At 43.7% G+C, this 26,374-nt stretch overlaps 1 protein-coding gene across 7 annotated transcripts in view; it reads left to right on the top strand.

Moving 5' to 3' along the window:
• PLB1 (phospholipase B1) overlaps window positions 1-26,374 on the top strand; it is a 184,447-nt gene that overhangs the window by 53,247 nt on the left and 104,826 nt on the right. For 5 of the 7 annotated variants that reach the window (XM_049696313.1, XM_033425198.2, XM_033425196.2 and 2 more), the window contains 4 exons: window positions 1,084-1,272; window positions 22,402-22,463; window positions 23,715-23,787; window positions 24,982-25,040. In XM_049696313.1, the coding sequence (XP_049552270.1) occupies window positions 1,215-1,272; window positions 22,402-22,463; window positions 23,715-23,787; window positions 24,982-25,040 (252 nt within the window). In that variant the 5' untranslated portion in view covers window positions 1,084-1,214. Of the gene's footprint in view, window positions 1-1,083; window positions 1,273-19,362; window positions 19,462-22,401; window positions 22,464-23,714; window positions 23,788-24,981; window positions 25,041-26,374 lie in introns of those variants that run through there. The other 2 variants (XM_033425199.2, XM_049696314.1) reach the window with 2 other exon arrangements.

The following is a 26,374-nucleotide window of genomic DNA, read 5'->3' as shown; positions in this document are numbered from 1 at the left end:
CAGCTGGTCAAGTTGTATCAGGGCCTCCACACTCTCGGTGTGACCTGAGACCTCCGTGCAGCCCTGAGGCGGAGCCTTGGGCACAGCTAGACCAGTGGTCACCCACGAGCCACATTTTTCTGAGCAGGTGAAAAAGGAAAACAACATCTTAATATCTGGAAGCCAGAAACAAGGGGCCGCCCACTTAGTCTTCACTTTACACTTAAGAGAACCCAACTGTGATTTTAAACGTTTGAGAAAAGTGTCAGCAGATCAAGACCTGAGGTTGGGTGATGGAAACCAACTCCAGACTCCTAGCTAGATCTCAGAAGTCAGGCTCTCAGCCTTGCTGCCGTAAGGGCCACCAAAATGCAAGGATGATTTAAATATATTTGTTCTATTAACTAAAGACCATTGTTCCTTGATACTTGTAGGAAAAAAATTCAACTTTACCCCCTCAAGGCTTGTCACCCAGGCTTTAAACTCCAGCGCCATCTGCCCAGTTTGGACCCAGCCCAGCATCCTGACTTCGTTTGCCCAAAGGAAACTTCTAGTTCTATCGGATGAGTTCCATGGCTCACCTCTCTGGCTAACATCTGTCAATTCAACATGCAGACAATAAACGTGTGGCACACACTTCAGCCCAACACTCCCAGCCACCCCGGCTCTAGGCGCAGGGCTCGGAGAAAACCTCTCTGTGCCGTGGAGGCTAGGGAACCCAGAGGCACTCCTGAGACACTGTGGGAACACATTGCCCACTAGAGATCTCACATTAGAAGGTGGCTGGTTTACAGTTGTTACAGAGTACTTTCACTCCTCTCCTGGCTTTTAGTTCCATAGCTTACAGCGGGAAAGCTGGGGCTAACGTAAGGGATGCCCCCCAAGCTCTGACGGCTGTGGCCGACCTGGGATTGCAGCCCAGTGCCAGCAATTTCCAGTCCCCCGACGCTAGCAATTTCTGGGCACTCACCATCCTGGAAGGCCAGGCGAAGGGGGCTGTGTGGTCCTGGTCTTCTGGTGCCTTTGTCTAGAACATGCCACCCATCTTTGACCCATCTACCTTGAGAAGTCGTCTACCTAAATGTTAATATTTATCATTTACAGCTGGTCACTGCCCCTTTCAAAGGTGAAGACAGTAAAATTTATGACAGGCGTCCTATCAGACAACAGAGGAGCATAAAAGCAGAAGGAAGAGTGATAGCCCATCGGTCCGCGGACATCTGGAGGGTTCCAGCATGGGGCTGCGGCCACGCACTTTCCTCCTGGGGCTGCTGCTGCTGCTGCTGGGGCGAGGTAAGTCTGCCTTTTGCTCAGAGGGCAACCAATGGGTCAGCCCTGCCGGTGTCCCATGTTGCTTCGGCACAGAGCTTGGGAGAGGAATTTTCAGTGAGCACGAAACGCACAGGTGAGAATAAGCAGGCTGCAGTGCTGAGCTTAAGTGCCCACAGCTGTGAGGGATGGGCAGGTCTTAGGACAGGTGAGAAGCGTGGGCGGGCAACAGCCCCGTGGTGGGGAAGCAAAAAGCCGTAGGTGTAGGAGTCGTGAAGACCCGGATTCTAGTGCTCTGTGCTGCGTGGCCTTGGGCAAGTCCTACCTCCCTGGACCTTGCTTCTTAACATGGAAAAGTACCACTATGACCACTAATGGTAAGCACATTTTGATCATTACGTGGGCTTTGTTCGTTTTTGCTGAAAGGGCAGAGGAAGGCAGATTTGAGGATGATGAATTCTACAGGATTGCACCGCGTTCTTTAGTACTACTGACTCTGACCGAAACGAGTGGACTCCAAGCCAGGGCTTTGGATTTCTTCTGAGCTAATGGTTAGAAGACAGTGCCTCTGTCCCTCTTCTCCCAGCCCCTGGCTCTACCTTCCTCCCTTTGTTCAGAAAGGCGGGATCTTTTAAACCGAAGAGGGCCTTAAAGATGATTTTTTTTTTTTTTTTTTTTTGCGGTACGCGGGCCTCTCACCGTTGCGGCCTCTCCCGTTGCGGCCTCTCCCGTTGCGGAGCACAGGCTCCGGACGCGCAGGCCCAGCGGCCGTGGCTCACGGGCCCAGCCGCTCCGCGGCATGTGGGATCCTCCCGGACCGGGGCACGAACCCGCGTCCCCTGCATTGGCAGGCGGACTCTCAACCACTGCGCCACCAGGCAAGTCCCTTAAAGATGATTTTTTAACTGTCTCCAAATGAGAGGCCTGGGCCCAGAGTCAGAAAGCTCTTGCCCTGGAGCCCGCAGAGGGAGAGGAGGAGGCGGGGACAGAGGCCGGGGCCTGGCTGGGGTCCAAGCGCTGCTTCGGCTACCTACCTGGGACATGTCGGTCGCCCTCTCTGAGTCGCTGGGTGGGATGCGAGGCCAGAGAGAACGATAGTGCCTGCTCTGCTTCCTGCACTGGTGACTGCATTTTCCTGATTACTCCTGAGGCTTAGGAATCTTTATGTTTATGGACCATTTGAATTCTTTCATGCAGTGACCGTTCTAGTGTGTTTCCCTTTTTTTCAACAGGTTGTCCTTTTTCCCACTGATTTCTTTTTAGTTGTTCATATGGGCTGAGCACTTGCTGTTTGTTGGTATAACCAACAAGTATCTTCTGAAGCTTGTCTTTCATTCTCTTTATGGAGACTTTAAGTGAACAAACTTCCTAATCTGGGGGGGAAGTAAAGGGAGACCAGCCAAATGAGAACAAACGGAGGCATGTATTCCAAGGTTGCTATGGTAAAAGCTGCTATCATTTGCGTTTGGCAGAGACTCCGAGGCAGGCAGGGGAGTGGGAAAGCTTGACGACGGAAAAGGGGAAGGCTTTAGGGCTGCTCTGACTGGCGGCTGTTGCCAGGGGGAAACTAGCTGCAGGTGGCTAACTAGAAACCAGGCATCTTAAATGATTGGTTTGGGAAACATACGTGGCTTTCTCTGGTTGGTCCTGAGTTGGAAGCAGGGACAAAAGTTGGGGAGCTGCAGACATGGGCCAAGTCCTGACTGTTCTAGGCTGATTCCTTGCCCGTCTACTACAGATGTGTGGGTCACAGGTGTATTGTCATCTATGGTCTGGCCATTGTCTGTCTGTATACTGTCTGTCCATTTCTAAAGTTTTTTTAATCTTTTCTGGTTTGTGCTCTTTGTGTCTTCTTTAAGAACTTCTCTCTGGCCTCAGGGTCATGAAGATATTATCCTATATTTCCTTCTAAAAACTTTATAAATTGCTTTTCTCACTGGGTCTTTTTAAAGACATCTGGGATTGATTTTGGTGACTACTGTAAGAGGAGAACCTAGTTTTATGTGTTTTTTCATGAAGATACCTGGTTGTCTCAGCACCATTTATTGAAAAGTCAGTTGCTTCCTCACCATTCTGAAGAGCCTCCTCTGTTCATATATAAAGGACTCATACGTGCATGCATCTGTTTTAAAACTCTGTTTTGATTTATTTGTCCCATTGTCTATCCCTGTGCCAGTAGCACACTATCTTAATTCTATAGTTTTGTACTAAGCTTTATTATTTGTGAGAAACAAGTCTTTCTGTTTTTTATTCTTTTTTTGTTTTTGTTTTTGTTTTTGCGGTACGCGGGCCTCTCACTGTTGTGGCCTCTCCCGTTGCGGAGCACAGGCTCCGGACGCGCAGGCTCAGCGGCCATGGCTCATGGGCCCAGCCGCTCCGCGGCACGCGGGATCCTCCCAGACCGGGGCACGAACCCGCGTCCCCCGCATCGGCAGGCGGACTCTCAACCACTGCGCCACCAGGGAAGACCTTTTCTTCTTCTTTAGAAGTGACTTGGCTTTGAACTTTCACATAAATTTTACTATTTGTCAATTTCTACCCCCCCAAAAAACAAACCTGTTGGGCTTTTGATAGAAATCGCTTTTAATTCTGTGAATCAAGTAGGGGAAAACAGACATCTTTACGATATTGAGTCTTCCAAATCATGAGCTTATAATTAGACCTTTAATGCCTCTCAATGCTTTATAATTTTCTCTGAGGTCTTGCATATGTTTTGTTAAATTTATTCTTAGGTATCTAATACTTTTGGTGTATGATAAATGGAATGTTAAATTGTCATTTTGAAAATGTTATTGGTATATAGAAATTTTTAATTTTGTACCCAATTAAACTCTTATAAATTTTAGTAAGTTATCTGTATATTCTTTTGAATTTTCTGTATACACAATCCTGCCAGTGATGACGGTCTTGTTGCTCTCTTTTCAGCCTGTGTGCCTTTTCTTTCTTTTGCCTTACTGTGCTGGCTGGTGCCTTCACTACAACTGTTCATAGCAGTGACGGTTGGACACACTCTTGTCTTATTCCCAAGTTCAAAAGGAAAGTGTTTAATGTTTCGTCAGTAAGTGTGGTGTTTGCTACAGGCTTTTCTGTAGATGCTCTTTATGAGACTAAGAAAGTTCTATTTTATTCCTAATTTGCTAAGCGGTTTTAAAAAAAAAATCATAAGTGGGTGCTGAATAAATTTTTCTGCATTATTGAGATGATGGTATGATTTACTCTAATCTGCTAATATGGTGACTTAAGTTAATTGACGTTTTATTATTTTGTTCATTTTTTTCAGTCATTGCTTGTTAAATTCACCAAAGACTGCACATTGCATTTACCTGTGCTGCCTCTTTAAACCCTTTTAATCTAGAGTAGTTCTTTAGCCTTTTTTTCCCTTTCTTTCTTTTGTGTGTGTGTGTGTGTGTGTGTGCGTGTGTGTGTCCTTGAAAATTTGAGCCTGACTTTTTCTGTGCCCACTGCAGTTTGGATTGGTCCAAACTGTTTCTTTGTTGCTAGAATCAGATTAAACTCTTCAGGTAGAAATACAATGTAGATCATGTTGTGTCCTTGATGTGTAACATTCAGCGATACATGTGACGTTAGCAAATATTTTCATTGGTGATGTTAAATTTGATAATTTGGTTAAGGTGGTGTCTACCAGATTTCTCCCTTGTAAAGGTACCTCCCCCCATGTGATTTATAAGTTGTCTGTAGGGAGATACTGTGATAGCGAGTGACTGTTCTTATACCCAATGGTTTTTAGCATCCATTGATGATGCTTGGCTGAATTATTACCATGGTGAGTGTAAGATGGTGATTTTAAAATGGCTATCATTCCTCCTACTATTGTTAGTTGGCATTCCTCCATAAAATAAAATTCTCTTCTCTGCCCCACTCTTTTTAGGTTTTATCTTTCTCATATAAAATGGACATATGGATTCTTTTATTAATCAGTATATTATAACCCAGTCCTGTCATTACTCATTTTGATGCTCAAGTTATTGGCCAGTGAGAGCCACTTCAAGCTGATTCCTGTTTCCCCATCAATTTTTAAGCACTTTTTAGCTTTATGGAACAAGTTATTCCAGGCTAATCTTCTATTTTCCCTATCTCACCATGCAATTAGCAACGTCTTTAAGGTGCCAATTGATAGGGGATTTTATTTAGAAACCAAGATCGAGATGCCAGGGGTGTTCATTGCTTCTGGAGTGTCATTATGTCTAAGTTCTCTCAGTGGACAGAGCCAAGAAATATTGTTTTCTTTTTAATGAGATGAATTTATACAGATATCTCTTAATTTTAGTTAGAATTAGGCTTTTATCTCCTTCCTCTATTCCTGATTTGTATTGTCCTTATCCCACAGTGTAAGCTGAGGTTACAAAAATATTGATAAATTTATTCATTTGCTGAATCCTACAGTACATCCAACACAATATTGGAATTACTGCAACAATAACACCACCACAAACAAAGTTCGAAATCTCTTTGTGGTTCTTTTGTCCTTAGAATATGTCCCACACAGGGTATATAATCAAAATACTTTGATCAAAATCACTTGTATTAACTCTTTTTCTTTTGTTCTCTCTGTGTGGTTATGTTATGTATTTGACATATAGTTAAATTTGTCTCTGTTTCTATTCACTTATAAAGTTTCTCCCATTCTTGATTTTACTTTAGTTTTTGAATATATAAAGCATTAACATGGTTCAAAAGTCAAAACTGTGTGAAAAGATATACCCGGAGAAGTGTCATTCCCATCCCTATCCCATCCATCCCATTTCCACCTATCCCTGTCAGTAACCAATTTCATTATTGTCATATCCTTTCTATGTTTCTTTTTGCAAATATATATTCTTATATTTTCTTCCTTCTTGCACAAAGGTAATCTACTATAAACTTCTTTTTCATCTTGATTTCTTTTCACTTAATAATATATCCTGAAATTACATTATATCTGTTCAGAAATCTTTTTTATTTTTTTCCAGCTGTAGGATATTCCATTGTGTACCATATATATTCAACCAGTCTCCCAATATGCACACTAGATTGTTTCCAATATTTTGCTACTTTAAGTAATGCTGTCATGAACAGTTGTATACATATGTCTTATCCATGTTGTTGGAGGGAGAGCTTAGGGTAAGTTCCTAGAACTGGGATTTCTGGGTCAAAGGATAAAAACACATATAGTTTTTCTAGATATTACCAAATTTCCCCCCAACCATAGGGATTATACCATTTTACATTCCCATTGGCAATATATATGAAAATGCCTACTTCTCCACAGCTTGACAATAGAGTGTATTGTCAGGCCTTAGAATTTTTGCAAATGTCACAGATGAGAAGTAGTATTTTAGTTTTAAATTCTCTGCTTGCAAAGGAAGCTGTCTTTTTTTTTTTTTTAAAGACCACGTGGTCTCAGGTTCCAGAATGCAGCGAAAAAGGGTAAGCTCCAAAAGCATCAACATTTTCAAGTCTCATGCTTGCATCATCTTTGATAATGTCCCATTGACCAAAGCAATTCATATGGCCAACTGCAGGTTTAAGGGGTAGAGAAATAGTCTTCTCCTCTTTTGGGGAGGAACAGCAATGTTGTACTGCAAAGTGACATACATTCAAGGATAGGAGAGATTTGTGGCCATTTTGCAATGTACTTCACCTACCTTCATTGCACTTGTTTTCCAGGATTTCATAGCTATTTTTGCATGTTTATTTTTCTATATGAATTTTAGAAACAATTCGCCTAGCTTTAGAAAAAAAAAAGGTATTGGTATTTTTATTGGAATTGCCATAAATTTGCAAAATAGAGAGAAATAGGCCACTGTATCTTCTAACCAAGCCAGGCCATACATTGATGTATATGAAGGCTTTTACTTTTTGCTATGTTAATTTTATACTTTCTATCTCGCTAAATTATTTCATTGTTTGAATTAGTTTTATCATTGATTCTCTAGAGTTTTCATGGTTAGTCCCACATTATCAACGAATAGAGATATTTTTCCTTTTTCTGCCTTTACTTCTTTTCTTTCCTGATTGCATTGTCTAATACTCCAATACAATGTTAAATAGCAAGGGTGATAGTGGGGATTCTCACCTTGTTCCTGATCTTAGTAGGAAACACATTTTCCCTGTTCAGTTAGATGATGGATTTTGGGAATCATACATACATACACACACATATATGTGTGTTTTCTGTGTTCACATTAAAGAAGTATCCACAAATTTGTGTTTTCTTGAGTGTTTTTATTTTTATCAGGAATGAACTTTAAAGTTTGTTGAGGGTCTTTTCGGCATCTATGGAAATAAGTGTATTATTTTTTTCCTTTTAGATTTATTATTGAATGGTTTTCTAATGTTGAATCATCCATACATTCCTGGAATAAAATCAAGTTGGTCGCAGTGTATTTTGTTTTTATATACTGCTGGATTTGGTTTGCTAACATTTGCTTAGGATTTTTTTCCCTTATATGTTCATGAATGAGATTGAACTATAACTTTCCTTTCTCTCACTACTGTTGGATTTTGATACCAATGTTATACATTCTCATAAAATAAATTTGGGAGTGTTCCTATTTTTCTCTTTTCTAGAATAGTTTTTAATAATGGAAATTTTTTTCCTTTAATTGGTAATAGAACTCACCAATAAGACCATTTAGGCCTGAAATATTATTTTTTGGTGGACTTTTGACTACTGACTCAATTTTTTAATGGTTATAGAATTATTCATATTTACTTCTTCTTAAGTAAGTCTTGGAAAGTTTTATGTTTCACATTTACTTACACACAATTCAGTGAGTCTGCAGTTTGGGATGACTTCAGGGATCTTGTCTCTGTTCCACATAGTGTTGTCTGGGATTGACTTGGAGAGTCTAAAATGCCATATCAGGGGACTTGGTACTGGGGTGCCTTGGTGCCCCTCCACACAGCCTTTATCTCTACATGAAAAGCCTGGGATTCCTTACCTTGAGACTCAGGGTCCAAAAAGAGCAAAATTGGAAGCCACAAGGCCTTTTAATACATAGACTCAAAAATAATTTCTGCTGCTTCTGTTGGTAAATGCAAGTTTCAAGGCCAGCGTAGATTCAAGGGGAAGGAAATAGACTTCACTTCTTAAGGGGGGAAGAGTGGCAAAAGTCATATTGCAAAAGTGCATACAGGATGGAAGGAAATGCCATGGCCATCTTTGGAAAAATATACAGTCTATGTTGTATATGTGTTTCCTAGTTCATTCATTTTTGTGTTAATCTTACTCAACATTTGTAGTGTATCTTGAATCTGTGGCTTAATATCTTTCATCAGTTTTGAAAATTTCCCAGCTAGTATCTCTTGAAATATTGCTTTTACTCCACTATTTCTGTCTTTTCTTTCTGCAGTGCCAATTAAATGTTTGTTTGCTTTTCTCACTTTATGTGCCATGTCTCTTAGCCTGTCTTCCAATTTTACCATCTTGTTGTCTTTCTATACTGCATTCTAAGTAATTTATTATAACACATATCCTAGTTTATTCATTCTTCTTATTGTGTCTAATTTGCTGTTAAACCTGATCATAGATTTGGAAAATTGGTTTTATTTTTCAAATTTAATTTACATTTAGTTCTTTACCAAATTTTCAATGTTACTTTTTAAAATAATTTTGTGTTCCTATAAATATCCTCAAGTTTGTCTTTATTTATTTTAAAAATTTATTTATTTTTTTGGCTGCATTGGGTCTTTGTTGCTGTGCACAGGCTTTCTCTAGTTGCGGCGAGTGGGGGCTACTCTTTCATTGTGGTGCACAGGCTTCTCATTGCGGTGGCTTCTCTTGTTGCAGAGCATGGGCTCTAGGCGAGCAGGCTTCAGTAGTTGTGGCTCATGGGCTCTAGAGTGCAGGCTCAGTAGTTGTGGTGCACGGACTTAGTTGCTCTGTGGCATGTGGGATCTTCCCAGACCAGGGCTCAAACCCATGTCCCCTACATTGGCAGGCAGATTCTTAACCAGTGTGTCACCAGGGAGGCCCTAGTTTGTCTTTTATTTTTTAAAACATAGTATTTTTATAATTTTTGTCTGATAATTTCAGTCTCCAAAGTTTTTGATCTATTTCTGCTTTGTTTTTTTTTGCTAATACTTGCTCCTGGATACCGTGTTTGTTTATGTGCTTGGTTATTTTTAGTGTGTGGTGCTTTGACTCCTTGAAAAGTTATTTGTGAGATTCTTTGAGGCCTAGGATGAAGGCCTAGGATGAAGATGGCTGTCTTCAGAGACTATATGAACATCATCTTTCAGGCACTTGGGACATTACCATGAAGGATCACTTCAAACTAAATTTGTGGTATGAGGTTGCCTAGAATAGCCAAGCCCCATGCTAAGCACTGTACATATATAACATATTCCCTTTAAGTGGGATGTACTATTCTCCCCATTTTATAGATGAGAAAACTGAGACCCAGAAGTTAAATACTTGCCCAAGTTCATTCAGCTAATAAGCACAGGAGTCTGAATTTAGTCCTGAGACTGAGTCCAGAGCCAGGGCCTTTCACCATCTCCCTGCATTACAATAGAGCCCAAAGGAGGAAAGAACCAAACCAAACCAGGGCTTTTGTTTAAGCTTTAAAATGGGCTCACCAAAACCCATATTAAAACAGATTCCTGCTCTGAAAGTTTTGGTTTAGAAAACTGAAACATCATTATCTCAAAACTACAATTGGCGAAAACAAGTTGGCAAGGAAATCCCTGTGCCTAGTAAAATACCATTTTCACTAGAATTTCATTTTCCTGGCATGGGTCAGAAGTTCCCCAGGAGACTGTCCTGCTTGTGAATGAAAACTCTTGCCTTGGTAACACACCCATGCCAGGCCTGTCTCTGCGAAGCCAAAGGTGGGAACTGGGTGAACTCATTGTGTGAGGAAAGGAATGCCTCTTTCATTATAAGAACAAGTAAAGTTAGTCAACGTTTGTTTCACAAGGGCCTGGAGTCCTTCCTGGAGGATGCCAGCCCAGCCTTCTAGAAATACTCTTTCCAAATAAGAGTAGAAAGCAATCTTGGAGGACTTCTGGTGGCCCACGTCCTTCCAGTTATTGATGAGGGGTCGGGGGGACTTGCTCAAGTCACCTATCTAGTTGGTGGCAGATGGTGGAACTCTGGTGTCAGACTCTCTCCTCTACATCAGATGCCTGAATCCCCATTCCCAGCCCCCACTTCAGCTCACACACATGCCTCCAAATTCCTGCCCTGAGTAGCGGGCACAGGTATGGGATTTTCTCTGGGGGCTCAGAAGTCCTACTTTCCTGGGATGTCATCTGCACCTTGTAGATTTTGAGGACTTTATTGTCAATCATCATTTTCATCAAGTTGCATTTTTGCTACTGTCAGTTAACTGTCTGAGCACCCTTCTAAGAACCCAAGTAGGGCTGAGCCTGCCAGGGAGATAATAAACCAAATGTACGGAACCCTCTGGGGAGAGAGAACTGATCTGCATAAAAATCACTGGAGAAGAATTAAGTACCAAAATAGGTGTAAGTAGCTGTAATAAAAGCAACAGGATTCAGAGAACTGAGAGATGAATGTGGGCTGGAGAATTTTCACGTGGGAGGTGAAACTCGATTGAGCATGCTGGAGGATGAGTGGGCTTAAGATAAAGGCAGAGGAACAGGGAGGGCATGCAAGTGGGGGAAACAACATACCTAAGGCAAAGTCAGGGCTCAACGTGATGGGTTTGAGGAGCAGGGAGTGGGCCTATTGGGCTGAAGGGCAGGGCTGGTGTTGGGGGAGGTGATGAGTTAGGTAAAGTGAGGTTCTGAGATCCTTAGATAAGAACAGTAGAGATTATTACAGTGTCTTTTTGCTTAAAGAGACTTCTAAAGTGATTTAATCCAAATCTGTTATTTTTACATTTTAAAAAACTAAACCCTATATATAAAATAGATAAACAAGTTCCTACTATATAGCACAGGGAACTATATTCAACATTCTGTAATAAACCATAATGGGAAAGAATATGAAATAGAAAATATATATGTATAACTGAATCATTTTGCTGTACACCAGAAACTAACATAATATTGTAAATCAACTATACTTCAATTAAAAAAAATTTTTTTTAAACCCAAAAAAACTAAGCCTTACAGAGGTTAAGTGACCAGTTCAAGGTCATGCAGCAAGTCTAGAATTTGGATTTGCTGTATTGGGAAGGGGAAACTATTAAAGGTTCTTCAGCAGAGGAGTGGCCTAATGGAAGTGGTATTTTGGGCAGGATGAGTCTGCTGGTCAGACATAAAAGGTCATGCACTGAGAGAGGCAACACACTGGTGAGTCAGAGGCTCACCTGGCTCTTAGAAAGAGGCCCAGCAGGGAGTTTGCTGGGCTCTGGGAAGGCCAAGTGCTTTCCTCCTGAGTCAGGCAGCCATTTCCTCTTGCACTCTTGCATCTCAGGGAGAAGCAGTGGTCCTCGGGCAATGCTCCCTTCTTCAGACCAGAACCTCCCAGTTGTCTCTGGGAGGAGACCTTCCTGATGGGGGAGACGTGAGGCCCCCCCACAGTTTCCTGGGATCCTCCTCCTGTTGGAGCTCACTAATCCTTGCTTCTGCCCCCATCTGGCTCTGGGGGTCCCTGGTCCCTTTAAATTCTGGCCCCTTGGGGCTGAGGCAAAGCTGGAGCAGAGTGATGGTGGAGGGATCAGGGCTCTGACCTGCCACTGCCCAGGACCACTTGTTCATCTTTACCATGGGACTGTCTTCTTTGGGTTGTTCCTTCCTGGCTGTGGCCCTGCCTCAAGTGTCCCCATGAGGAGATTAAGGAAAATACAATCTAAAAGGGAAGCAGTCCTTGTCTGAGGTCATATAATGAACCAAGGGCCAAAGGTCAGGTCAGCTTTGAATGTGCTCTCTCCTGTTAGGACTGCTCTTAGAACCATCTTCCCTCTCCTGGGGCACAAGATGTTTGAGGTTGAGTGTTGGGTGGGCATCAGAGATGGAGACGGGAGGGTGCGTTGGTCTCTGTCCAGGATGGAATTTGTAATGGGTGTCTCCTCGGGGTCATCAGCACAGGGCATGGGTATTTAAAGAACGGTGGTTTGGGGCTTCCCAAATTATCTCGAATTTTTTAATAATCTCATCAGACTTAAGGTTGTGTCTACCCAAAAATTGTAACAGTGTTAATTCGAAATTATTTTTTGGCATCCTGCTGTTAAATCTATTTCGATTGACTGCTGGGTAAGGTAAGGGCAGCTGAAAATACCTTTCTTGTAGACACGGCAAAGGAACAAATTTCCATATGTTGGCAACTCAGGCTACAGAGCAACACACACAAAAAACCTTTGTATAATTGGCCTTTAAAACATTTTTATTTTATATTGGACTATAGTCAACTTATGATGTTGTTAGTTTCAGGCGTACAGCAAAGTGATTCAGTTATACATGTACATATATTTATTCTTTTTCAGATTCTTTTCCCATTTAGGTTATTACAGAATATTGAGCAGAGTTCCCTGTGCTATCCAGTAGGTCCTTGTTGGTTATCTATCTTATATGTAGCCGTGTATATATGTTAATCCCAGCCTCCCCATTCCCCACCTTTCCCCTTTGGTAACCGTAAGTTTAACAGACTTTGGTCCCAAGGAAAGCAGGCCAGACTAGGTTAAGGAAAACTGAGCTCCACACACAGCCTTCAATAACTTGCTGTGTGGTCTTTGGCAAGTTTGATAACCTCTCTGGGTCTCAGTTTGCTGAGGTATTAAACGAGATGATCTCAAAGTTCAGCCCACCACACACATTCTAGAATTCTAAGACAGAGGTCAGTCTAGCCACCCCAGAAATGTTCTCTGGCCCTTGGGTCGCCCTCACTGACTGTGGCATGTGACTGCCCAAGCACCCTGATAGCATCCTGTGCTCCTCAGAGCACTGTTGGTATAGGAGCAGCAGCCGTGCATGACCTGTGCAGTGCCTGCTCGCAGGTCGACAACAGCATCCCACAGGCCCTAAGTGTGAATGGGGGTAAGATGCTGCACAGGGTGACCGACAAAGCCCAGAAGACCTGCTTACAGCCCAGGACAGCACAGAAGACAAACCCTGGCTGACTTGGGCCCTCCCCTTCCCAGCTTACCCAGATAGCTCACTGGTTAGTGAATGGCAGTGCTGGTGCAAGGCCTGACCCTGCCCTTGCTGGTGTGGTTTGTGTGAGCTGGTGAAAGTTACCTAACCTCTCTAGAGCCTGTCAATCCTGCCTCTACTTACCCTTTAGGGTTGCTGTGAGGACATTATACTTTTTCAAAGAGCCCCCAGATTTAATGTACACTGAGGAGTGGCCCTAATTCCAAATGTGTTGGCCTTGACCGTCCTTCCCACTGCCCAGGGCATGTGCCTCCCATTCATCCAGGGAGACAAGTCCTCCCTTGCAAGTGTGTGGCCTCTCCTATTCACACGGCGCTTTCCTGTTCTCACAAGGAAGCCAGTCTCATCCCCATTTTATAGATGGGGAAGTCAAGGTCCAGAGAGATTGATGCTTGATCAGGGTTACAACATGGCCATCTTTCTTCGAGGCAGGGATGGTGGTGGAAAGTTGTGCTCTAGACACAGTATAAGTAAAAAATAATAACAAAAAAATAAAGGAAATCTACTAATTAAGAGCGCATGAGTTGTTTTAGTTTTGCTTTTGAAATCACACTCCCTCCCCCTGGCCAGCTGTTGGGTTGACAAGCTTTGGGTTTCCGTGAAGAGTCAGGGCTGTTAACCTCAGAAGCACACAAACATCACTCAAAGGGCTTTGAAAATCTGCTGGGGTCCAGCACACCGAGGCCCCCCACCCCCAGGCCAATCCAATCTGAATCTCAGTGTTGGGGGCTGGGCAGCAGGCAGTGGGTTGAGAACCACTGTTCAGAGGGGCCTCCCGGAGGAGAACCGTGTGTGACTCTGCCTTGCCAAGGCCTAGTACTATGATGGCCCTTTGTTGGCTCCAGGACCCCAGTGGTCACAGCTCTGTCCAGCTTGGATGACTGATCTCAGCCAAACCTGTTCTTAAGAGTGTGCACACACATTCTGTTTCCTGCCTAGCAGGGTGGAAAAGTACTTGTCTCTTTCCCTTATTGACCATACTGAGGTGGTAGTTTTTCAGGGAGCTCTACGCCCTTCATAGATCCATGAGCTTGAGGCTAAAACAACCTTCCAAATGGGAAAATTCCCTTGGGATTCCATGATTGGGGTCCAGTCAGGCCACAAGTGCTTTGACAGTTTCTCCCACAATACCTCGGGGTGCTATGGGAAAGGCAAGAATTTTTCTTCCATTTGCTGGTGGGAAGCAGAATGGGAAGCAGAGTGGGAAGCACTGGAGTGAGGGCCCAGGAGTCAGTGGGGATAGGACCCAGGGGTCCTAAGTTTCCATCCGGGTCTTCAGGTCTAGACACTTAGATTCCAGGTACAGCCTCTCTGTGACACCCCAGGGCAGTTATCAGGGATGATTTAGATCATCAGGATAAACACGAACTCTCTAGTTATATAAGGAAATCCCAGAATAGTATCTGAAAAATGGTCTGTGCTTAATCATCTCTCTTATACTGATTATAATAATCATAACTACCAGTTACTGAACCTTAGCACGTGTCAGATACCAGGCTTCACGTTTACATGTGAATGACCCTTACAGTAACTCCACGAGGCAGGTGTTATCGACCTCACCTTATAGGTGAGGAAACAGAGGCATGGAGAGATTGACTAGACCAAGGGTGTCCGAGCTCCTAACACCTGCCTGGTGTATGTACCACATGCCCCCCATGGTCCCCAGCCGCTGCCTGGACCAAGTGCCCTGAGCGGCCCCATTCTTTTTCTTTTTTTTTTTTAACATCTTCATTGGAGTATAATTGCTTTACGATGGTGTGTTAGTTTCCGCTTTATAACAAAGTGAATCAGCTATACGTATACATATATCCCCGTATCCCCTCCCTCTTGCGTCTCCCTCCCACCCTCCCTGTCCCACCCCTCCAGGTGGTCACAGGGCACCGAGCTGACCTCCCCGTGCTGTGCGGCTGCTTCCCACTAGCTCCACTCTTATTCAGGTGGCTCTAGCTGCTCTACCAAGGGACAACCTGCCTCCACTGGTCCAGTCCTGGTTTGGGGGCCACAGGGAACAAGGCCACCCCCTTGGTATCCAGACCTTTCAGACACTGAAGGAAGTTCTCATGCAGCCCCCTAAGCTTCTCTTTTCCGTTCATCCCAAGTGTGCTTAAAAATGATATCTGACCCCCTGTGCTTCAATGTGTCGTACCTGTTCTATGATCTTTTCTCCTCCTCTCTTGTCTTCTTTGGATTAAGCATTTCTATTGTTTCAGTGCCCCCGCAGTATCCTGCCCAATGTTAGCTTGCTGATTATACATTTTTGTTATTTTGGTATTTGATTACAACGTGCATCCTTGTTATATTAAAGTCTAATATAAATGAGGATCAATCACTCCCCAGATAAAGAAAAACCTGACAACAGTGTAACTCCATTTGCTCCATTCACATCTGCCCACAGCAATACATTACATATATTTTAAACTCCACACTATTATTTTTTATTTTTTGTATTGGGGTGGGCAAACATTTTTTCTATAAAGGGCCAAACAGTAAATATTTGGTTTTGTGGATCATGTATGGTCTCTACCACATATTCTTCTTTGTCTTATAACCCTTTAAAAATATAAATATCATTCCTATCTAGTGAGCCGTACAGACATAGGCTGTGGGCAGATTTAACCTATGAGCTATAGCTTGCCGGCTTCTGTTTTATACAGGCAATATTATTTTGGATTTACCTACATGTTTACTTTCTGTACTTCATTTCTTCTTACATTACTATGCTTGCATGTGGGGTCATCTTCCTTGTAGCATTTTGAATATGTCATTCCACTGCCTCTGGCCTCCACCGTTTCCGATAAATTGACTGTTAATCGTAATGTTGGTCTCCTATGCATGAAAAGCTGGTTTTCTTCTGCTGTTTGAGCTTTTTTTTTTTACCTTGGCTTTAAACTACACCTGAACACATCAATTATTACAGTTGATGTGTCTAGGTAAAATTGTGTTTTTCTTACCTGAAGTGGTTGTTTTGTTTGTTTGCTTTTGTTTTTATCCCTGCTTCTTTGATCCGTGACTCAATATTTTTCACCAAATGTGGGAAATTTTCAGCCATTATCTCTTCAAATCTTTTTCTGCCTCTTTCTCTCTCTGCTTCTTCTGGGACTCATTAACTGTACGCTTTCTATGCTCGACGGTATCCACAGACCTCTGAGGCTCTAGTTGTTTTTCTTCAATCTCTTTTCCTCTGTATTTTTCAGAAATGCACTTTCTATTGATCTGTCCTTAAGTTTACAGATTCTTTTTTCTGCCATCTCAAGTCTGTTACTGAGCCCATCTAGTAAATCTTTCAGTTATTTTATTTTTCATCTCTGGAATTTTCTTTTTATAGCTTCTATTTGTTGAGTCTTTCACCTTCACATTTTTCTTTAATTCCTTGAACATAGTTTCATTAATTCTTTGAACATATATGTAATAGCTACTTTGAAGACCTTGCCTGGAAAACCCAACGTTTGGGCCACGTTTTCATTGGCTTCTTTTTTTTTCCTGGGTCTCGCTTTTCAATTTCATGGCACATCTAGTAACTTTTCATTGAAAACTGGACATGTCTGATAACATTTAACAATCTTACATTCCATTTCTGAGGGTTGTTGGTTCATGTTTTAGTAACCTGCCTGGAATTAAACTGTGGAATCTGTTGCCCTGCAGTGGACAGCCACTGATGTCTTTGCTCAGTTTTTTCTTTCTTTTTTTTTTTTAACCTGGCATCCTAGGAGTCACCCCTGAGTCTGCATGGTTTAGTGATCAGTGATTTGGACAGAGGTGGTGTCCGAAGACCTTGAATTTGGAAGGCTCTGTTTATCGGTCTGTGTGTAGGGTGGGGAGTGAACACAAAGTTGCAGACAATTTTCAAGGTTTCCTTCCCTTTAATTTTACGTGGGTCTCTTGCAGGTCTTCCCAGCACGCAGACTCCCAGCCAGCCGGGAATATGTGAGGTGTATCTCTGCCCTTCCCTTTTCCTCCTTCTCATTCCTGGATCGCCCCGTTGAATATCCCATTGGTTTACTCCTCACCCCAACTGGGAACAAAACATCAGGCTAACAAAGCTGCAGATATTATCCCTTTATTTCCACATTATTCCACCACTTTTCACTGTCTATCGTCTGTTGGGATTTTTTTCTCTCTCTTGGTTTCTGTTTATTTGGTATTATCTCCTGGTAATTTTTTTTCATTTTTATTTTATTTTTTGGCTGTGTTGGGTCTTCATTGCTTTGTGTGGGCTTTCTCTACTTGCGGCGAGCAGGAGGTACTCTTCGATGCAGTGCGCGTGCTTCTCAATCCGGTGGCTTCTCTTGTTGAGGAGCACGGGCTCTAGGCATGCGGGCTTCAGTAGTTGCAGCACGTGGGCTCAGTAGTTGTGGCTCATGGACTCTTGAGCGCAGGCTCAGTAGTTGTGACGCACGGGCTTAGCTGCTCCGTGGCATGTGGGATCTTCCCGGACCAGGGCTCAAACCCGTGTCCCCTGCATTGGCAGGCGGATTCTTAACCACTGCGCCACCAGGGAAGTCCCAATTTTTTTTTTTTTTATTGAAAGCCAGGTATTGTGTATGAAAAATTAAATAACTGTATGTTCCAGATGGTGCTGTCTTCTTCCATAAAGGCTTTACTTTGGGCAAGCAGTTAGGTAGGGGCAGATCACTCTAATCTAATACTGGGAATCGATCTGACTCAAAGCTGGGCTTCAGTCTTTTTGGAGGCTGGTCTATTTCCACTTTATCCATCTTCCAAGGGTCTAGCTCTTTGAAGTCCCAGATAAAAGACTGGGACATTCACCAGGGCACCTCCTCCTTGATGGGCACTGGGCTCCAGTGTTTCCCCCCAGCTCCATGGGCAGTCTGAAGCTCTGCCCAGCATATTAGCCACTTACCTGCTGATTTCTGTTGCCCATGATTTGGCAAGTGTTTCAAGGATAAAAACAGCATCAAATGTTGGACTCGCTCTCTCTGCTGTCCTTTTCTCTGGCTCTTTACTCCTCAAGTTCTTGCTGCCTTTATGACTCTCAACAGATGGGCACACATATGCGCGCACGCACACGCACGCACACACACACACACACACACTCACACACACAAAATGGGGAAATGCATGACTTAATGTCTGCAGAGGAAGAAAATCAGGCCCAGAAGATTCCATGATGTTTTCAGGGAAAGATGTAGGGATCCATCTCTTCGAAAACAAGCTCTTCTGAGCCCCTTTAAAACCTTTTAGATTTAGAGTCAGCAGATAGGGTCTCTCAACCCAGCCCCACCTCTCTAAAGAAAAATTTTAACTTTCATTGTTATAAAATTATACTAATAATGACATCTGTCTCTCTGGATTCTTTTTTCTTTTTTCTTTTTCTTTTTTAAATGCCCTTGTTGTTTATCCATTCCATATATAATAGCTTACATCTGCTAACCCCAGCCTCCCACTCCATCCCTCCCCAACCCCACCCCCTTGGCAACCACAAGTCTGTTCTCTAATGTCCATGAGTCTGTTTCTGTTTCGTAGATAGGTTCATTTGTGTCATATTCTAGATTCCACATATAAGTGATATCATATGGTATTTGTCTTTCTCTTTCTGACTTACTTCAGTTAGTATGATAATCTCTAGTTGTATCCATGTTGCTGCAAATGACATTATTTCGTTCTTCTTTCTGTAGTTCTTTTAAGTGGTAGTTTAGGTTGTTTATTTGAGATTTTTCTTGTTTTTTGAGGAGGGCCTGTACTGCTATGAACTTCCCTCTAAGAACTGCTTTTGCTGTATCCCATAGATTTTGTAAGATTGTATCTCTGGATTGATAATGAAACAACTTCTTTCATAAAAATTAACAGATTTCAATATACACTTTGTGCAGGCACTGGGCTAGATCTTCTGCTTATATTATTCAATTTTTTAAATTTATAAATTATAGAGTACAAGCATATCCATGATGATAAAAATCTTTTTAAAAAAATTTTTTTTTAAGAAAACTGCTATTTTCAACAGAGACCAAAGGCTTTCTTTGAGGAGCAATTTTTTATTTCTCAGGCATGAAGCCTGGAGGACCAGGAGATGTGCTGAGCGGGACATTTCTCAAAGACCAGGGAGAGTCGCTCTAGCCCCTGTGTTCCTCTACTTGTGAAGGTGCTGGCAAAGCCCAATGAGGAGCTGTGGCAGCAGCAACCAGCATGGTAATCTAGAGATGGATCCCAGGCTCCCATCGGGGATGCCCAGGGCTAAGGGATATTGCTGATCACCAGAGATGTTATCTTCCCATTTCACCTTGATGACCTCTTTTCAGTAGTGTCTAGATCAGCGGGGTGGGATGAATTGGGAGATTGGGAATGACACTATTGTTACTATGTATAAAATAGATAACTAATGAGAACCTACTGTGTAGCTCAGGGAACTCTACTCAGTGCTCTGTGGTGACCTAAATGGGAAGGAAATCCAAAAAAGAGAGGATATATGTATACGTATAGCTGATTCACTTTGCTGTACAGTGGAAACTAACACAAAATTGTAAAGCAACTGTACTCCAATAAAAATTAATTATAAACAAAAATAGTGTCTAGATCAGACATTGGTTAACAAACAACAGCCCATGGGCCAAATCCAGCCTTCTGCCGCTTTCTGTATGACCTGTGAGCTAAGAACGATTTTTACATCGATTTTTTTTTTTTTCACGTGGACATCTAGTTATTACAGCATCATTCGTTGAAAAGACTGTCTTTTCTCCATTGTGCTGCCTTATGCACTCTTGTCAAAGAGAAGTTGACTCTATTTGTGTGGGTCTGTGTCTGGACCCTCGCTTTTGTTCCATGGGTCTGTTTGTCTATTCTGCCAGTATCATCCTGTAGCTTTATAGTAACTTTTGAATTTGGGCAGTGTCAGTCCTCCGACTTTGTTCTTCTCCTTTGATATTCTGTTAGCTCTTCTGGGTCTTTTGCCTCTCCGTATAAACTTTAAAATCAGTTTGTTGATATCCAAAAAGGTTTTTACATTTTTAAATGGTTGAGAAAAATAAAAAGAAAGGTATTTAATGGCACATGAAAATTATATGAAATTCAAATGTCTCTATAATTTGTCCACATGTTATCTATGGTGGCTTTCACAGTACAACAGCAGGGCTGAGTATTTGTGACAGAGACTGTATAGTCTGCAAAATCTAAAATATTGACTATATTGAAGAAGTTTGCTGAGCCCTGGTCCAAATCTTAGGCTGTGACTTACACTTAGTTTGGTTCTGAGCTCGGCCCATGGGGCCGGGCTGCCCATTTTCAAATCCTTCCATTGCCAGGTGTTCACTGTGTCACCTTTAAAATGTCACTTACCCTTTCTGGGCCTGTTTCTTAACTGTAAAGTGGGGATGATAGCATTTATCTCATAGAGTTGTTGTGAGGAATAAATGAATTATTTCACATAAGTGCTTAGAACAGTGCCTGGCACCCAGAAGCTGCATATGTGTTGAGTCCCATGTACATTTTTATCCCGGCTTAAAAACAGTGTTACCAAAATGGTCTCAAATCTCTGCCCTGCGAATTCACCTACCTCACTACCCCCAGTGATGGTCATCTTAAAACACACCCTGTCATCCCTTCAAAGACTGGTCATGGCTTCCTGTTGCCTGTGGAGCAGCCTGGCATTCACAGCTCCACAGCCCAGCTGCCATCGGTCTGTGCAGCCTCATCTGCCCTGCCCTGCACTCCCCTCCAGCTATGAACCCTCTGCTCCAGCCCTTCCAAGCTCTCCCTGTTTGTCCACACCTCAACACCTTCCCATCATGCAGTTCTTTCTGCACAGAAGCATTTCTTCCGGGCATTTCAAAAGGGTCACTGAGATCTGGGGGCAGGATCCAACCAACATTCCTGTTACGAGCTCCGAAGTGGAAATCAGTGCCTGATCTCACCGTGGGCGTGAAATGGAAATATACTCTTGTTCCTCATGAAACTCCAGATAAATTCTTTTCAGGCTCAGAAAGTAAAGCTGCAAAAGAAGGGTGGGGTAAAGAAATCAAGCGCTTTCCCCCAAGCCAGGCCTCCCTTCAGCCTTGTCTGATGCTGTCTGGGGGTTCTTGCATGATATGCCCTTACAAGGAGTGTGCGCTCTGGGCAGAGAACTGGGTGGGGAGAAGCCAGAGGGAGCAAGGGAGCCAGACCTCTGATTACATATCAGTATCATAAATGTTTCTTGAAGGTGTTGAAGTAAGCATCAAGATGATGTAACAGTGTGAACAAAACGCTCATGATACATTAAAGGGAGCTTGTAGGATACAACGTTGCATCCACATTGATTACAACTGAATACAGAGTGGGACTGATCAGGAGACTGATGGTGGACAGGAGGGTGTGAGCATATGAAACCACTCTTGGGCTAGAGGGGTAGTGGCACCGTGGGTGGTTGTCTTGGTTCCTTTATTGAAAAATGAGTGCTGTTATTGTACACAACACTGTCATTTCCGTAGCTAAAAGTTTGATGGTAGGTTTGATAGGAAAACTCATGAGCTTACAAAATGAGTCTCTCATTGTACATATATTATATTTTTAAAAAGTAAAAAAAAAGTTTTAAAAGACTGGCGCAAAGTAAGCTGGGACAAGGACAGTGTCTTCGCAGCTCTCCACCTGCCTTTTCTTCCTCTTTGCCTCACCGTCAGTAAGCCCACTGGAGACAGCCGCTGTCCAGCTACTGTGTATAGTTATGGCTAAGCTCACATCACCTTCAGACTGTTCCCAGATGTCCTCTGCCTTCCCTCATTTGTCCTGGATCCCCAAACAGCAGCAGCTATTTGTCCAACATTACTCTCCTGGAGAGTTCTGCCCTTCGCTAAGGAACCAATAAAGGCATCTGTGGTAATGTGCCCATGAATGATATAGGGTTATTGCTGACCCCTCCCAGGTAGCACTTTTGCTTTTCATCCTGGGGATTCTGATTAATAGGCTGCATTAATGGAAGCACAGTGTCCCAAACAATGGAGGTGATAGTGGAGGAATGGAACCTGGACTTTCCTAACACAAGGGACGTGACTGAGCAGGGCACATAGGTTGGGCAGGGAGGAAGGGCACGAAAGCTGCAAATCTGGGCGGGAGTTAATTTCCAGCTAAATAACCTGAACTGTTTTTGCTTTCTTTTAGGAACTACCCAGGCCCGTACCTCCCCTGGAGAGAACACACTAGAAGAGCAGCTATGGCCAGAGGTCAGGGCTTCGTCCTCACGGGAGGGGGAGTGAGTTCCCTTCTAGAGGGTGAATCTAAGTCTTGATGCAAGTTGGCAGGTTCCCTCCCTGAAGCCTTGAGGGAATGGGCTAGATGAGCGGCTTCTCCAGGGACAGCCGGGCTGCCTGGCAGAGCATAACTGTATCCCCTGGAATTTGGGGCTCATCATCCCTGCAGAGTGAGCAGGTGGTTCCCAGAAGTGTCTGGAAAGATTATAGATGGGCTGGTTATCTCTGTGAACCTTGAAGCAGATGCTGTGAGTTATCTGAAGGCATCTGGGTGAGATCTTCCCAGAACATCTACAAGATAAGAGTTGAGAGTAAATGCTTGATCTCTTAACCGAAATTGGTAATTCACGAGAAATTAACTTGTGTCTCCTTGTGACAGAGAGATGTGGTCAAGCAACTCATTTACTGCACATTTTTCCCCCATTGGAGTATTTCCCCTTCCACTCTCAATTCTGGGGAGAAAACACATAATCTCCCTTCCCAAAGCCCTCCATGTGATTCACAGAAGCAGAGGCTGCTCTGAAATTTCACAGGCATCTGAGGAGGCCAAGTGGTCTTGAGGACCCCAGCACTGGTCACCCAGTCCCTCCTGTGCTCTCAGCAGCCCCTCTGGGCTTAGGACACATTCCGTTCCAGTGGGAATGTGAGAGTCTCCCAGTTTCCACTTTATCCAGTTACCAGCAGCAAATAGCATAATTCCTCATATACCTACTTTTGTGTAAATAATCAAATTTAAAGAAAGAAACAGATAATAAAAAAACATCATAGGATAGAACAGATTTAAACATTTTTCAGTCTAGATATACTGGGTCTCTTCTTAATGATTTCTTTTTTATTGTAAAATATACATAAAATGTACCATTTTTGAGTATACAGTTCAGTGGCATTAAGTATATTCACACTGTTGGGCACCTGTCACCACTATACATCCCCAGAACTTTCTCACTATTCCAAGAATTGTTCTTATTCTTTATCCTCCCTCCCTCTCCACCCCACTGTTCTGGGGTATCCTTAACTGCCATCTGCTAAAATCACTGTCAATAGGCACGTGTCCCGTTTTACTAGGTGAGCTGGGTAAGGGGTTAGAAGACCATGACTGTGGAAAATTGTTGCTTCTGGATTTTGAGCCTAGTACAACAAGTACCTGGTCATTTCTACACCAAGTTTTCAGGACCTGTAATATTGCCATACAAGGCAGTTGATGTTTCCGATGTTCGGTTTCAGTGGCAGAGCCTGAAGGGTTTTCCATTCTCATGCAACTCAAAGAAGTCAGGATCTGATGCGCCTTCTAACTCAGGTATGTGCCGCTGAGCCAAGAAGGCCAGCATCTTCTCTCTGGTGTGGCCAGCAGAGGCTCCAGCACTACTCCTCTTGCACTTTTTGGCTGTTCAAGCCCTCTCTCTTTCCCATCCTTAGTCCTTCCTCTTTTGGCCCCCTCAGTCATTCCTGTGGAGGGACACAGCCCAACACACCACGCAGAGATAAAACCGGCATGACCCCACAGTGGTTTGCCTGGGTGAGGGCACCCTCTGGGAGCTCACCTCCAGGTGGGTAGAACCGAGTCACAGGAGCTGTGGCTTGGAGCTTGGTCACTCACGTGCCTTCCCCAATCCTGTAATGTAGCCACAGTGGCAGCTCTAGACATATTAGTCCTGTAATGGGCTACATTTATCTAATACCTGGATGCTCTGAACGTTGCTCTTGAGCTGGTCCTCTTCTCCAGCCTTATCCTATCACGTGGCTGCATTATAAACTGTGTTTAATGGATTTGTTTATGTTTGCATTGTACTGACTTACCAGGGTTTCCAGTTAAGCATGCTATTCTCACTATTCTGTCATGTAAGGAATGTGGGTAGAAAAAGAAATTGATGTACTTCTTAGGAAGTGGCTTCTTTGGGAGGCTTACCTTGAATGCCCCCATAACATGACCGAGGAATATATCAGTGGTTTCTAAAGAAACTTAATTCTAAGGATGCTAGGGGCCCAGGTAGGTCACGGAGGCTTCTTGGTACCATTTGCACACAGCTTGCATCCGATGCAAAGCCTGTGTGTTCACAGGCTTTGCGTCCTTCAAGCTAACATGAACCCTTTTGAACCCAGATGGTTTTCATTTTAATTTGTTGCTCTCTCACTCATTAATGGTAGCCCAGAAGTGCAGAGCCAAGGGATAGCGGGAAGTAAGAGGCAGAAAGAGGGCCAGGTGAGAGGGGAATGAGGGCTGTGAGTGACCTTCCATGGGACACCTATTTGGAGATACTGAGTCCAGTTAGCAGTGTGGCCTCCAGAGAGGAGTGAGCCTATCTGGAGCAGGTTTCCAGGGCTCCCAGCAACTGCCTGATCTTCAGCTTCCCACTCCCATGGCCAACAGGCGGAGCCTCAGCAGCTGTCCTTGGGGTGGGGGACATGGGTCTGCTTCTCCCATTTGGCGCCCTTGGCCCGCATCATGGGGAATATAGATCTGACCTTCTTACATGCGTTCTTGTCTTTGCAGTCCACTCTCTGAGCCCTTCTGATATTAAACTTGTGGCAGCCATTGGCAATGTGGAAACTGTGAGTTTGGCAAGGAGATTGAGGTGGGAGGTATAGGGTTTGGGACTGGTGAACTTCTAAATGAGCTCCTAGTAACCAGGCAGAACGCTTCGTTTGGGGAGAGAAGGGCATTCTCTGAGTTGGAAAACATCCTAAACTCTAGGGTTCTGAGCTGATGTTGTTGTTGTCTTAAATGAAATGAATGCCTCCCTTTACATTAGGATGAAGAAACTTTTGGAGTTTCATTAAAAAATCAAACCTAATGATAAATTAAGTCAAAGGTCACACAGAATTTTAAAAGTAATCTCTTAAACTTTCTCTTTATGAGGTGAAGAACAAAAATGTCCTTACCTGCATGGTAAATGTTTAAAAATACACTCTTCTTTGCTAATAGGTTGTAAATGGTGTTGTTCTATATGGTCAGGTAACAGAGAAAGAAAGCAATAAGAAGGGAGGGATGGAAAGAGAGAGGAGAGAGGAGGTGAGCAGAAAGAGAAGAGGGTTGGAGAGCAGAGTGGAATTTCCAGTGTGATTCCCCAGTCAGTCCTGGCTTCCCACAGTCCCACCTGCTCTGGTCTCAGCACTGCTGCCCCCCAAGTCCTAGCAGCTCCCAGCCGAACAGACAACTAATCAGGTGTTCTCAGCTCTGCCCTGGGGCCCAGCTGTACCTCCTGCACCAGAACCAGGATGCCCCTGCCTCTCCCCTCCTGTGCCTTCCTCCTGCCACTACCTACCACATGTCCTTCCCCATGTCCTTCCGTGTCCCTGCTGCACTCTGTACCCCCTGCAGCTTCAGCCCCTGCCCCTGGGCCCAGCCGGCCTCCTCGCTGCAAGCCCCGTCCTGCTACCCCACGCACAGCGCCAGCCGTGTGTAAAGGATGGGACTTCACATTAGAAAACTGACCAGGGCCCAGTGAAATCTGCAGCCAGGGCTCCCGCCCTTGTTCTGTTCTACCTGTGATGGTGGTGTTAAAACTGCACATGTGACTGTGCGTATGCGTGTGTGTGTGTGTATGAGGGTGAAGGTGGAGGTTTCCCAGTAGGAGGGATGTGAAGGGGGGGATTGGAATAATGAGAAAAGAGGTTGCATGTCACGCAGAGCACACTGACTCCGCCGAGCCTGTGTGTCCCTGCGTGTGTCCCTGCGTGCTGATCGCTACGTCACAGAGCCAGGAATGTGTGACACCAGCTGGAGGACTCAAATTCTCCTTCCTTGGGCAGGAAAATTCACTGCAGGGAAATCTCCACCCCAAGTCAGGTTTCTAAAGTTAAACCAATCAACAGTTTCCACTGTCTGGTCCCAGCTCGGAGAGAGTTCTTTCGCTCATGAATTATTCATCCCCACATCTCCTGCT

Source organism: Orcinus orca, chromosome 13 (assembly GCF_937001465.1).
Source record: "Orcinus orca chromosome 13, mOrcOrc1.1, whole genome shotgun sequence".
NCBI lineage: Eukaryota > Metazoa > Chordata > Mammalia > Artiodactyla > Delphinidae > Orcinus > Orcinus orca.
This window is presented reverse-complemented; position numbering and strand designations above follow the sequence as displayed.